Source organism: Mus caroli, unplaced genomic scaffold (assembly GCF_978045245.1).
Source record: "Mus caroli unplaced genomic scaffold, Mus_caroli_1 scaffold_10, whole genome shotgun sequence".
NCBI classification, from domain to species: Eukaryota; Metazoa; Chordata; class Mammalia; order Rodentia; family Muridae; genus Mus; species Mus caroli.
Genome location: NW_028227265.1, coordinates 115,455,539 through 115,469,399, shown reverse-complemented (window position 1 = coordinate 115,469,399; position 13,861 = coordinate 115,455,539). Strand labels below are relative to the sequence as shown.

The 13,861-nt window shown below is 44.2% G+C and overlaps 1 protein-coding gene across 1 annotated transcript in view; it reads right to left on the bottom strand.

Annotated features, from left to right (window-relative positions):
• The window catches only part of LOC147002530 (uncharacterized), a 31,672-nt gene extending 29,069 nt beyond the window's left edge, over positions 1 to 2,603 (bottom strand). The window contains exon 1 of the mRNA XM_085843501.1: positions 1,429 to 2,603. Coding sequence (XP_085699627.1) covers positions 1,429 to 1,682 — 254 coding nt within the window. The 5' untranslated portion in view covers positions 1,683 to 2,603. The remainder of the gene's footprint in view (positions 1 to 1,428) is intronic.
• Positions 2,604 to 13,861: the final 11,258 nt, after the last annotated feature.

Sequence of the window (13,861 nt, the reverse complement as noted above, 5' to 3'; positions counted from 1 at the left end):
GAAGCTTGACTGGGCAGAAAAACATAATGGTATAAGACTGGAAAGATCTGGAGAGATAGCAGAATGTGTATTCTACACAGTAGATATCTAAGTAATGTGTGGGGAATGAATGGGCTGACAGAATGAAAACTACAGTTGGACAACTCAGTGTTTTTAAAGAAAACATTCATTAAGCAAAAGAATATCTCAAACTATAATTTATAATTTATTCATCTATTATTTATATGAAGCTCCAACTTAAATTCTCTTTGAACTACAAAATGTTCAAAAAGCTTGTGGACTACAGAAAATATACAGTTGTGTCATTGATTCCCCTTCATAACCTAGTACGATCTAAAAATAGGAAATAAGAATGATGGGCTGGGATGGTTGGTAAAACTCAACTGGTAAAAACACTTGCCCTGAAAACCTGAGAGAAGATGTGGGGATAAGGGGATCCCCAAACCTTACTTGCCTGCAAGTCTGAGAATCAATGTGCTCCAAGAGAGTAAATCAAACATACCATGGGATTTGGGTGAGTGAACATGTCTCTAAAACTGAGGGACCGTTGGGTGGAACCCACCAGGGGCCCTGATGGCCAGAGTTCAGTCCCCAGAACCCACAATGTGGCAGAAGAGAACCGTCAAGTGGCAATTTCTCTGATCACCCCACACTTAGTTCTGCATGTGTGGGACACAGAAAAGTAGGAAGAAGACAATGTCAGTCCCTTCACATGTGTATCAATGCACAAATAACATGTACATATGATGAGAACCGGGGTTTGTGGTGGCGGGGGACTGTGTCATTGTTCCAGTTCAAAATGTCTTTGATCCATTAGCAAAAATGGGTCATATTGATCTAAGATTTCGTAGTGATTTTTTCCATTTCAGTTGACGATTTATCTTATGATAAATTTTTCAGTGTTGTATATTAGTGTTAATGGTCTATATATTGAGACAAATCTAGACAGGTGGCTTGGCAGTTACCAGCTCTAGGTATGTTCTCTAGCGCACTCTGCTTTGATTGCTAGCACCCACATGGCAGCTCACAACTGTTTATAGCTCCAATTCCAGGGGACCAAGTACCTGATTCTGTCACACATGGTGCATCGAAAATGCACATAGACAAATCCTCTGTGTGTGTGTGTGTGTTGCTGTGCATGAGTGCCTTCAATGTTTTAGTGTAACATAAAAATAAAATGATGTAGTTTGATTAAGGCCTAGGAGCTGGTGTTCCAGGGTATGCAGGTCTCATATGCCTAAGAGCATTAAACACGTAGACAATGCAGGGGACCCCAGTGAAAATGAACCTAAGCATGCCATCTCTCCTCCATTAGGATGTGGCCCTGAAAGTTGATTTTTCTCCCTGTTTATCTCTGAGTATACCTGACAGATCCCACCCACCTCTGTGCACACCCCCCCCCCCCCGAACAATTTCAAGCCCCATTACCTGTTCCTCCTATCAGATTCATCCACATGATGTTGACTGGAGCAGATTAATGCCTCTACCTTATCCAGGTCACCCACACTGGCCGCTAGTTGTAAAGGACCTAAAGGATCATAGCCAATCAAGTAGAGGGGAAATTTCATTTTCTTAGAGTGCATGCAACAAAGGCCCAGACATGAATGCCACAGGCGGGTGTACCAGCGTCCCCTTCTGGGGATGTTCATTGTCTGCAGATCATAAATGATGTCATCCTCCATTATTGGAGCCTAGGGTCGCCCACGAACCTTCTTCCCTCTCTTCCCTTCCCTTCCCTTGATAACTGACTCCAAAATTCTATAATTAATGAAAAAAAACTCAAGTCTTCTATCTACAAAGCTGGAGACCACAGCCAGTTCACTGTAAAGTGAACTGTACTTCAGCACATAGCAGCAGCACAGCTCTGCTAGCACCACCACCGTGACATGCTCTGAGCACACAATGGTGCTATCTATGATGTGTATGCTCTATGCATGCCTGCCTCAGACTGCAGTGGCAGGAGCCCACCCTCCTCAGTGCCTGTGCAAAGCACTGTCATTTTTGACTCTGCACTAGATCTACCTGCATGGCCTTCAAAGGGAATACTGAGGGGAGTTAGGTGATGGTTCAGATCCTTTGCATCCCTGCAGCCCTGCCAATATGTGGACCTAACTGGCCTGATGGGGCAAAAATAATCATCTTGTGTTGCCAAACCCAGACCCAACACCACAAATATGTTATGTGGCCTCTTTTAAGGATGTTAATGGTTAAGGATCTGAGATGAGAACTATGATCTAAATAACCACACAGGATTACTATCTTGTAAGAAACCAGTGGGAGAAGACTATCTCCCAAGGAAGAGGAAGTAGTGTATAGTGTTATAAAGAGAGAAAGAAAAGCTAGAGCAGGAGGGTTTAATAAGAGGCAATTGGGAGAGACAGGTAGAGGCATGGGGTACACCCTTCCACAGCCCTCACCTCTTTCAGGCTCTGTTACCTGCCCCTCCTATTATATTCATCAACATGATATTGACTGGAGTTGATGAGTCTCTCCATTGTATCCAGGTCACCCATGTTGGCTGCCCAGGGATTCCTACCTGATAATGTAGAGGGTCAGTTTCCTTTGGTTATGCAAGCACCCACAGCCCTGGCATGCAGACCTAGGTAAAGTAGGAAATAAAGGGAGGAACCACAAACACTAAAGGCCCTTTGAAAAGCAATATGGAAACCGGCTACTCTAGCAGCTTCCTATACATTTATGCAAGGGATCCAAATGGAGCCAAAAACTGACAGAGGAGACAAGGCTCCAACTACACATCCTGTGCCACCAAGTTACACCTCCAGTAACAGGAATGGGTTGCAGCCTGTTGAGTCATTAAACCAAAGGGTCCTACATAAAGCCTCAACTATCAGCACAGGCTAGTGCCAAGACTATTGGGTGGTCTACACAATCTGATGTTTAGGACTGATTTCTGAAGGTAACCTTTCTGTCATCACAGTGCAATAGGTTGAGCTGGGTCTAACTAGACTCTTCACCCTACTAACCAGAGTTCATAAGAGGGGAAGGAAACCTATTTACTACTGGAGGACAAAGGAAATCCTCAATATCTATCAGCTACAAACCCTGCAACCTACAGTAACTCCTACAGGGAGCTCACTACCATCTTCAAAGCCAATTATAGGAATGCAGATCCTCTTGCATCGTCACAGGCCCAGACATGCACACAGTGCACACACATACATGTACCAATTATAGGCTATGCAAATCCTCTTGCATCGTCACAGGCCCAGACATGCACACAGTGCACACACATACATGTAGGCAAGACATACATACACATGAAATAAACATAATTTATCTTTCAATAATAATGCGTTTACAGGTATGTAATACACTTATGTACTAAGTTCATTCTTTGAAAGTATACAATCTAGTCGTGCTTTCTTAGTATGTCATTAAAATTATGTACCCATCACTCTGTTTTAAAAACATTTTTATCTTTAAGAAGAATCCCTAGCAATGTATTGAATCATTCCTGCATCCCTGGATGAAGTCTACTTGATCATGATGGGTGGTGTTTTTAATGTGCTGCTGGATTTGTTTCGCGAGTCTTTTCTTGAGTATTTTTTTGCATCAATGTTTATAAAAGGAATTGGTCTGAAGCTCTCTTTCAATGTTCAGTGCTTCTTGATTTAGGTATCAGGGTGACTGTTGCTTATACAATGAGTTGGGCAGTGTTCCTTCTGTTTCTATTTTGTGGACTAGTTTGAGGAGTATTAGCTCTTCTTTGAAGTTCTGGTAGAATTCTGCACTAAAACCATCTGGCATCTGGCCCTGGGCTTTTCAGTTGTGAGACTTTTTGTTGTTGTTGTTGTACACAATGGAGCTTATGTGAGTCATGGGGAGGGGAGTTAAGAGGGTAGCAGAGTCAGAGAAAGGCAGAGAGAAGGAGACAGTATAGACATAGAGGCTGGCCATGGTCCCATGGAGAGAGAGGGGAAGGGAGTGAGAGAGAGGGGGCACAAGGGATAAGAGAGAGGCAAGAGAGCAAGAGGGTAAGAGCTGGTTGTGAGACTTTTACTGCTTCTACTTCTTCAGCGATTATAGGACTGTTTAAATAGTTTACCTGGTCTTGATTTAACTTTGGTAAGTGGTATCTGTCTAGAAAAAAAAGTCCATTTTGTTAAGACTTTCCAACTTTGTGGATACAGGTCTTTGAATAAAACCTATTAATTCGTTGAATTATCTGATTGTCTATTGTTATGTCTCCTTTATCACCTCTGATTTTGTTTATTTGGATACTGTCTCTATGCCTTTTAGTTTGGCTAAGGGTTTGTCTATCTTTTTGATTTTCTCAAAGAACCAGCTCTTGATTTTGTTGATCCTTTTTGTTGTTTTCTTTGTGTCTAATTGATTGAGTTCAGTCCTGATTTGGATTTTTTTCCTGCTGTCTACTCCTTTTGTGTGTGTTTGCTTCTTTTACTAGAGCTTTCAGATGTACTTTTAAATTTCTAGAATGAGGGCTTTCTAATTTCTTTAGGGAGGCCATTAGAGCTATGAACTTTCCTCTTAGCAGCACTCTTATTGTGCCCCTTAAATTTCAGGTATGTTGTGCTTTCATTTTCATTGAATTCTAGAACATCTTTCATTTCTTTATTTCTTCCTTGACCCAGAGATCATTGAGTAGAGAGTTGTTCAGTTCCCGTGAGTGTGTAGGCTTTTTGGTTTTTCTGTTGTTGTTGAAGTCCAGCTTTAACTTACTGTGTTCTGATAGGATGCAAGGGGTCATTTTATTTTTTATCTCTGATGGGGCTTTCTTTGTGACCAACTATATGGTCAATTTTGGAGAAAGTTGCAGAAAGTGATGAGAAAAAGTTACATGCTCTTGATTTGGGATGAAATATTCTACACATAATACTTAGGTCCATTTGATTGATAACATCTGTTAGTTTTATTATTTCTCCATTTAGTTTTTGTCTGAATGACCTGTAGTTTGATGAAAGAGACGTGTTGAAGTCTCCCACTAATAATCTGTGGGGTTTGGTGTGTGCTTTAAGCTTTAACTGTGTTCTCTTACAAACGTGGTTGTCCTTGTGTTTGAAACATAGATGTTCAGAATTGAGATATCATCTTAGTAGATTTTTCTTTTGATGAGTATAAAGCATACTCATACAGGGAAGCCTGTCTCTTTTGATTACCTTTGCTTGAAACTCTATAATATTAGATATTAGAAGGTTTTGTCTTGGTTTGACCCACCTTGATACTTAGGTCTGCTTGCTTGAAAAATTTTGGTTCAGCACTTTACTCTGAGGTAATGACTATCTTTATTGCTGACGTGTGTTTCTTGTATGCACTACAATGGTGAATCTTGTTTTCACATCCATTCTATTTGCTTGTGTGTGTGTTTTTTTTTTAATTAGGGAATTGAGTCTATTTATATTGAGAGATATTAATGACCTGTGATTGATAGTGCCTTTTTTTTTTTTTTGAAGCTTAAAAATGAAAGCTTTATTTTCTGAGTGCTCAGGAAGGTGGCCATTTCATGATCTGAACTGTGTCCCTGAATGGAGACTGTACAACATTTTTATAGAATGGAAACAAAAAGCAATGGTGGGCTGTTGCATTGACCAATTTTGACATAAGGGCTTAAGCAAGGAAATTAACAAGGAAGTTAACATTGGTGACATTCTGGCCCTTATCTGGGTCACCTGGTTCAGGGTCCTTGATTTAGCTTTTGCAATCAGGTCCCCTTCTGGACTCTGACCCAGAATTTGAGAATGCTAAGGGAACAAAGGAGTGGGCAAGTAGCACACATTAATTAGTCAAGACAGGCAGCACACTTATGACTTGTGTTCCTTAGTTTACATAAAGGGATAACAGCTGTCTTCCCTCTTTACATCCTCCACTGGCCATCAGACAAACCTGGAACACCTGAAGGAGCAGAACAGGAAGGAGTTAGGTTCTGGAGCCTAGGAACATAAACTCAGTTTTGACCCTGTCAGCAAGGTATTCCAAGGTGTTTCTGAGATGACTGAACTCAGGAAACTGTCTCCTAACAGGGTGGGCACAGGCGCATGTAGGATAAAAGGAGACATGTAAGAGCCCTAAGTAACACAACACAATGCTGCTGAAAGATCAGAACTTTCTCAAAGGTCTCACTAAGCTCAAAAGGTAAGAAATCTTCCAGAAGTTTCTTGTCTCACATACCTGCTTCCCATCCCCATTCCTCATTGCCTCTAGGGCTTGCAGTCTATAGGCCCAGCCTGGGCTGCCTTAGAAGCATGTGGTTCAGGCCTTACCCTCTCCTCCTGGGAAGGCAGGTCACCCATGTGGAAAGCTAGCGGCTCTGGCCTTGAATGCCTGTGTTGTTTGCCTCATGAGCCCAATCTAACAAACATGCTCCACAAAGTGTTTCAAAGTAAAAATAAACCCAAGTGCCCCTGTTTAAAAACAACAGCCTTCGGTCCTTTGTCTAACTCCTCTGTTAGGGACCTGGGTTCAGTCCAATGGTTGGCTGCTAGCATCCGGTTTGGGGGGGTGGTGTGCAGGGAGGGAACCAGGAAGGGAGATAACATGTGAAATGTAAATAAAGAAAATAAGCAATAAAAATTAATTCAAGTCAATAAGTCAAATAAGGAGTTTCATCTAAAAACAACAATAACAGCAAGCCCACCATGAAGGCCCTTCCCTGAATGTAGAGCCTGAGAGCCAGGCCTGGCCATTGATAATCCATTTACATAGTCCTCTCCTCTTTGCCTTTATCAATATTTGATGGCAGGCTTCTGCATGTTTTTATTGGCAAGTCCTTCTGGAGCCCCTTCTCATGTGAGAGTGATGCAACAGAGGTCTCAGCAGGAGCTCACATCACAAGTCACCTCCTTCCTGAGGTCAAGGTGGCCCGTGATTGGCTGGGCAACTGTGGCAGGAGCCAGGGCATTATGTTGATGAATCCTAATGATGTGGGAAGGCCTGGCAAGCCACCATTCAATTAGAAGCCTGTTCATGTGTGGGTGGGTTCCAGACAGAAGCAGGGCTAGGATCAGGCAGGAGCTGTCACACCTAGGGGGACTGCTTTGCAGGTGGATGAGGGATTTACATGGGCCATTATCTCCAAGAGAAACCCACGGAGAGACATTTAATTAAGTCCAGCAGCTGCTCAGAAACCATAGTCACACCAGAGCAGTGCATGATGTCTCTTTACAGGTTACAAGGAGGAGGGCACTCCCCACTACAATGCACACGTGGCTGACCGCACCCTTGGAACACCAGCCTCTGTGAAGTTCATCACTATCTGCATCCATTAAACTGTGTCTTTGGCAGTGAGGCAGCTCTGTGTAGATGTTGAGTCTTTTGAGTCGATGTGTCCTCTGGCAGGGCCTGTCCAGTTACCACAACTGTTCCAGTATGTTTTTTTTTTCTTCTTCGAGATAGCTGTTCCAGTCTGTGAACCAGGTAACATCTGCACCATCTAGTAACTGGTCTGTCAGATCTCCATGTCACCTATGTGCCTCAGCAAGAACCTGCTGAAAGTTTGGGTCTGGGAGCAGGATAGCTGAGTTCAGACTTGGGGGACAAAAGTGACTTTATCAGAATTGAACAACAGAGTCTGGTAATGAGTCAAGTGAGCGTTAGTCAGCCATCAATCAGGGGGGCTGAACCACACTTTTTAGGGCATGTGCCAAGTTTTGTCTCAGAGTCAATTTATCTGCGTCCTTGACCAGAAGCCACTATGTGCAGACAGGCAGGCCATCCTACAGTCACCAGGGTCTAATTTTTTTACAAGTATGCCACAGGTCTTTTCTAGAGTCTCAATCTCTGAGTAAGAACCTCTTTGGCAATACTGTTGTTCTCAGTCACATCTAGGAGTCCCAAAGCTGGGGACAACATTAGGGAAGTCTTAATAGCTTCCAAGGCCATCCAAGGTTGTTCTTTATTTTTCTATACGAAGGGCTGTTTATCTCTTTAATTTAGCAAAACCTGGAATCCACAGTTTGCAAAAGCCCACAGTGCCCAGGAACTTCTCTAGCTTGTTTTGCACTGGTTGGTGGAGGAATATGAAACACAGTCTCTTTTCTAGCTGCTTTAGCAGGTAGGCCACTGGTCTCTTCTAAGGACTCAGCTTCTGTGTTAGCACTCCTTTTGCTATCTCTTTACTTTTAGCCAGGAACAGGTGAAGGGTTTGGTCATGAGGGGGCTCCTCTTCTTTTTGTTAGGGCAGTCTCTCACCCAGTGCTCTTTTTCTTAACAGTAAACACATTGATCTTTAGTCAAAACCTTTCTTTTGTTGCCAGGTACTAAGCTTTCTAGTTTCCCTGACTTTTGTGGCCAGCATTTCATTTCTCTTATTGTTTTTTAATTTTCTGGCTTCCTATCTCTTACAGATCATTTCTAAGTGCTAGCATTATTAACATGTGCCACTTTGCTAGGTTCTAGTCTTTGTCATTTACCTCTCTTTGCTCCTGTTCCTTAACTGTAATAGAGATCTCATATAATGTTCTCTCTCTCTCTTTCTCTCTCTCTCTCTTTCTGTATATATATATATATATATATATATATATATATATATATATATATTTTTTTTTTTTTTTGTTTCTCCTCCTTGTCTTTGCTTCCTTTGGATGTATCTAATTATCACATCTATATTCTGTCACTTATCTTCTCTCATAGTTTGCCTCTACCCTGGTTTATCTTTCTGTCTCACAGCACATCTCTGATTCTGATTCTGGTCTCTGTCTTTGTCAGCCTCATTTTACTGGTTCTTCTTTTAAATATTTTTTATTTAGAGTATCTCTCTCATTTCAGACCTCTCTAATCTCCTTTATCTCTATTTTTACTTTTTTTCACCATTAACCTCTCTCTTCTGATTCTGCTGAAGCTTTGCTCTCAGCTCTTTTTTTTTTTTTTTGCAGACCTCTAATTTTTTTTTTTTTTGTTTCTCTTCCTCTGCACTTTCTTATCGACTTATGCTAACTTTCTTACCGACTTACCCTGTCCTTCTCTTAACTTCTGTAACTTTCTATTACCTCAGTCAGATTGTTGGGGTAGTCCCACAGAGAGGAGACCCTCATCAGAGCTTGGCAGTTAGACTGGAAGATACTCCTTACCTTAGACAGAAGCCCCACGTGGGCGGATGGGGAGCTTGGAACAGACTCACTGCCAGCACCTCAGGGCAGTGCCTGAGAAAACACATGGGGCAGAGAAGGGAGTGCAGTTCTCAGAGCTAGCTGCACTGGTACTTATCTTAAAGTGAAAGCAGTCTTTCTGTTAACTAGAGAGACGGGATTTAAGGGACAGGGAAATGAGAAGCTGCCAGGGAACCTGAGATGTAGGCTCTTGGGAGAGGCAAACACTGGCAGGGAGGGGGGAAGGCAGCAGAGGCGGCCACTCAACCACTTGACAGACACTGGTGCTCGGTGCTCGCTGCACTGTCCGCCCTCCTGGCTCAAGCCCTTGGAGGCGGTGGTGGCAGAGCGAGCAGCCAGGTGGGCACAAGGGAGTGCAGGCAGACTCTGGGAGGAGCCAAATGAGGGGCGGCAGCTGTAGTCGGCCCCTCCCCAGCTGTGGCAAGCATTGTGGCCGCTCCCTCGGCCCGCGATTTTTTTTTTTTAACTATCACTGACAAATTCTGTCCCAAAGTCAGTCCAAGGAGACAAAGGGTTGACACACACACAGTCTGTCCCATGACAAAAACCACAACAAAAACAAGACAGCAACAGCGAAAAAAAAGACATATAGAAAACTAAGGCACGAGGTGGGACTCGAACCCAAGATCTTGAAACCGGAAAACCAGGGCACGAGGTGGGACTCAAACCCACGATCTCATAACCAGACAGATCGGCAAGGAGAAAACTTATCTCCTGACTTTAACCTCGGGGGTTCACCAGGCGTCCCTGGTCCTCCCCCTCTCCTCCTGAGACGTCTCCCAGGGTGAACGAACAGTGGACACCTGGGCATGACTACCCTTATCCACTCTGCTCTCCCTCCTGGAGCTGGCCTCACAGGAGCATTCGCAAAACCGAAACTGGGATCTCACCAGATTTTCAGACAGAATACAGGCACAAAACCAAGACACAAATTCAGCAGTGCCACACTTACACACTTAGGCAACAGACAACATACAAGACTCACACAAACAAACGTACCTCCAAGGGTTCCTTCGGGGTTCTTGGGTGTCATGCAGATCTCGGTGGGACCTCCAAAATGTTAGATCTAGTGGGGAAACCCCCACCCCATTCCCGATTCGGCGTGCACCCAAAACATCACGAAGGACCATCTCTTGATGTAATTACATGAGGACGTTTAATGACGGAGCTCCGGATCGACATGCATCTCACACAGGAGATAATGGATGTTGGCCACGAGGCTCGAAAGCTAGGGGTTTTATGGGGTAAGGGGCTTAGGGGTGTGGAACTCAGCATAGCGACACACTATTGGCTTATTCAAACATTAACAGAAAGGGCATCAGGACTTTGTTCCTGTGGGCTGGGGGCTTATCTTTGTTCACATAGCAACCAGTTGGTGTATGACTTTACCTGGTGCCAAGGAGCAATAGACAGAGGGGAGGTTCTGGCCAGATGGTATTGACTTAGATAATATAGCCCTGCTGGTCCTTGCATACCTTTTTATCTTTACAGTCAAGTTGTTCTTAGGAATGCCTTAACAACAGCCTTGCCCTGGCATGCCTGGGGGCTGTTCTGCTTTGTTCTCAGTCCCAGGCCAGGGCTGTGGGCTCCTAAACTCACAAGTTACAATATTTTATCTTCCTTCAGTAGCAGCAGCAGCAGCACCCACTGCTGCTGCAGCCACCCAGTGCTAGAAATTGAATTATGGCTTCTCCCATGCTAGACAAATACTCTTCCACTGAGCTACCTTCTCAGTCCCTGCAAATGCTTTAACACCCAGCAATAAGAGGGCAAACAACCCAATTAAAACTTTAAAAGGCAGAGGATTTGAGTCATTATTTCCCAGGGAAGCGATGCATATTCATATACACATGAAAAGTCCCTGGAGAGATGCAAATCAAAATCACAATGAGATGAGACTATGAGCCCACCAGGAGCAGTCCAATAAAAAGACAGATAACAGCATGCATTCCTGAAGAAACAGAGAAACACCATCCTGAAACATCATAGCCTCTGCTTGGGGAAATGGTTTGATGAAGCCTGTAAAGATTCAAAATGGAGTTGTGACTTCACTGATTCTGTAAATCCACTGTTAGATCTGCAGTGCTGAAGAATTTAAAATGTTCACACAAAAAAACTGCACAGCCATGTTCAGAGCAGCCTTGTTCATGATGGTGAAAGGGAGCACAGGACCCAGATATCCATCCAAAAATATTTCTTTTCCCCCTTAATATCAAAATACAGCAAAAATAGATAATTTGTACTTCCTTAAAACTAAAAGCATTTGTATTTCATGGATGGACCAACCAACTAGGGTAGACCCATACAGTGACCATGCTCTGTAGGGGTACTGATGCATGCTACATCACCATGGCCCTTGAAAACATTGTGCAGTGTGAAAGAAACCAGTCACAAAAGGCCACCTCATAAACATGAGTCCATTTGTGTGAAAACCCATGTGACAGAAGAAAGATTACCACCAGGGGCTGGGGGAGGGGTTGGGATTCTTCAGAAGGTGATGCCAGTCCTCTTTAAGTACTGAGGATCAGTGAGTGTACACACACACACACACACACACACACACACACTGAGTCCTATACTATATAAAAAGATGAGCTTCATATATGACTTCCAGTTCAATAAAGCTGTTATATATATTTTAAAAGATGTATTTATTTGTTTATTTTTTGTATAGGAGTATACTGTCTGTCACTCTCTTCAGAGACACCAGAAGAGGGCATCAATCAGATCCTATTGCAGATGGTTGTGAGCCACCATGTGGTTTGCTGGGAATTGAACTCAGGACCTCTGCAAGAGCAGTCAGTGCTCTTAACCACTGAGCCATCTCTTCAGCCCAAAGCTGTTATGTTTTTAACAAGGTAACATATTAGGCTGAATGTAAAGGAGTCTGGGACAGGGAGATGGCTCCATCAATAAGGTGCTTGCTATGCAAGCCTAAGGACGTGAGTTCAGATCCCAGCACCCACACAATCCCAACTCGGTGGACATAGATAGATCCTTGAGACTCACACTACTCAGAAAATCAAGCCCAATCAGTGAGCTCCAGGCTTAGTGCAAGACCCTGTGTCAAAAAGAAACAATAAGGGGAAAGAAATATGATACCCAATATGCCACCTCCAACAAGTGTGCTTCTCCAGGGCAAAAGAGCTCAGTGGATAAGAGCAGCAGGCCCAGGGATTCCTTAACCACAGGATCTTGCCCCTGGTGGCCCAGGCTACCTCCATCTACTTTTGGAGTGACTGACTCCAGATCTCATAGGCAACTCGATAAGTGACAGCTCTCTGAGATCTCCAGAAACTCCAACAAAGGCTCTCTCCTTCCTTGTTCGTTTTTGTTTTTGTTTTTATTTTCGTTTTTGTTTTTATTCAGTCTAGGATGCCAGCCCATAAGTCCGTATATAAAATGGGCCTTTCTCCTTAGTGAGAGCTCTCTGGAAACCCTCTCACAGTCACATCCAGAGGTTTGTCTTCGAGGTGACTCCAAATCTAGTCAAGTTGCCAGTGAAGAGGAACCATCACAGAGCTCTGGGTGCAGGCTTTGCCACTGGACAGATGAGGACTAGAGTGGGGGGAGGGGCGAGGGGAGGACTTTCCAATGGGAATGGGATTCAGATAGACTAGGTGAAAGGTGTTGCATTTGGGCTGAGCATTAAAGGGTTGGGAGGCCTTGGCTGGCACAGTGAGGAAGGAAAATCATCTCAGAAGCGAAGGACAGCTTGGGCAAAGGCTCAGAGGCAGGAAGCATGTGTGGCTATCCTGGGCTGATCTACTGTGTTCAGCAAGGCCAGGCAGACATACAGGAAGGAGCTTAGTTGGAGCTAGGCACAAGTACATGAAGCAATACTTGGTGCTGTAATAGATTAGATCTAACCCATGCTCTCAAGGCCATCCTATCTGAGAGAAGTTATAATGCCTAAACACAGAGTCACACAGTAGGACTGGTACTAGGAGCCTCAGAATAACTTCTGTTATCAGAAGCATCATATGAAGAAAAGGAAAATTTTGGAGCAGCCAAATCTGACAGCAGAGAGACTATGGGGAGGTTTGCTGCCACCAGGCAACTTTTCTGAAGGAGATCTGCTCCCTGTTCTTCAGCGACACTAAGCTCAGGTAGGAGTATCAAGAAGTCAGCTCACACTGGCAAAAACAAGACAAAACTAAAGGTCATCAAGAGCCAGGCATGACTAGTGTAAAACCTGAGAGTCTGAAGCAGTAAGATCATGAGTTTGTGCCCAAACTGCTGGGCTATATGGGGGGAGTGGAGGAGGAGGGAAGATGGAAGGAAGGGATGCAAAAAGAAAGGAGAGGAAAGGGAGAGGGGGAGGGAGAGGGGAGGGGAGGGGAGGGGGGGTGACGGAGAGGGGGAGGAGAGACCAAGGCAGAAAGAGAAGCTTGTGGTAATAATGGCCAAAGAAGATACAGCTGATCACTTGGCTCCCAGGCAAGGCAGCAGTTGGCTGGGAGGGGCTGGGAGGAATGCTGGGAGCCCCACTCCTGAGTGTATAGGCAGAGTGGGGCAAGGGACTCACTCCTGGCGACCCTGAAGATCCTCACTCAGTGTCCCACCCCTGATTCCCACGCTTGCACAACTCCAAGACCTCACTGAGGGAGAACTCCACCTGTGCTCCACAGCAGGCCAAGCACATTAGTGAGACTCACCTGACTAGGAGAAGTAGACAAGCCAGGGGGTGAGCTAGTGAATCCTAAAGCTGGTACAGAGGAGGCGGCGGGGTCAGAGAGAAGATCAAGGGAGCTCTGCAAACAAGAATAAGATCTGAA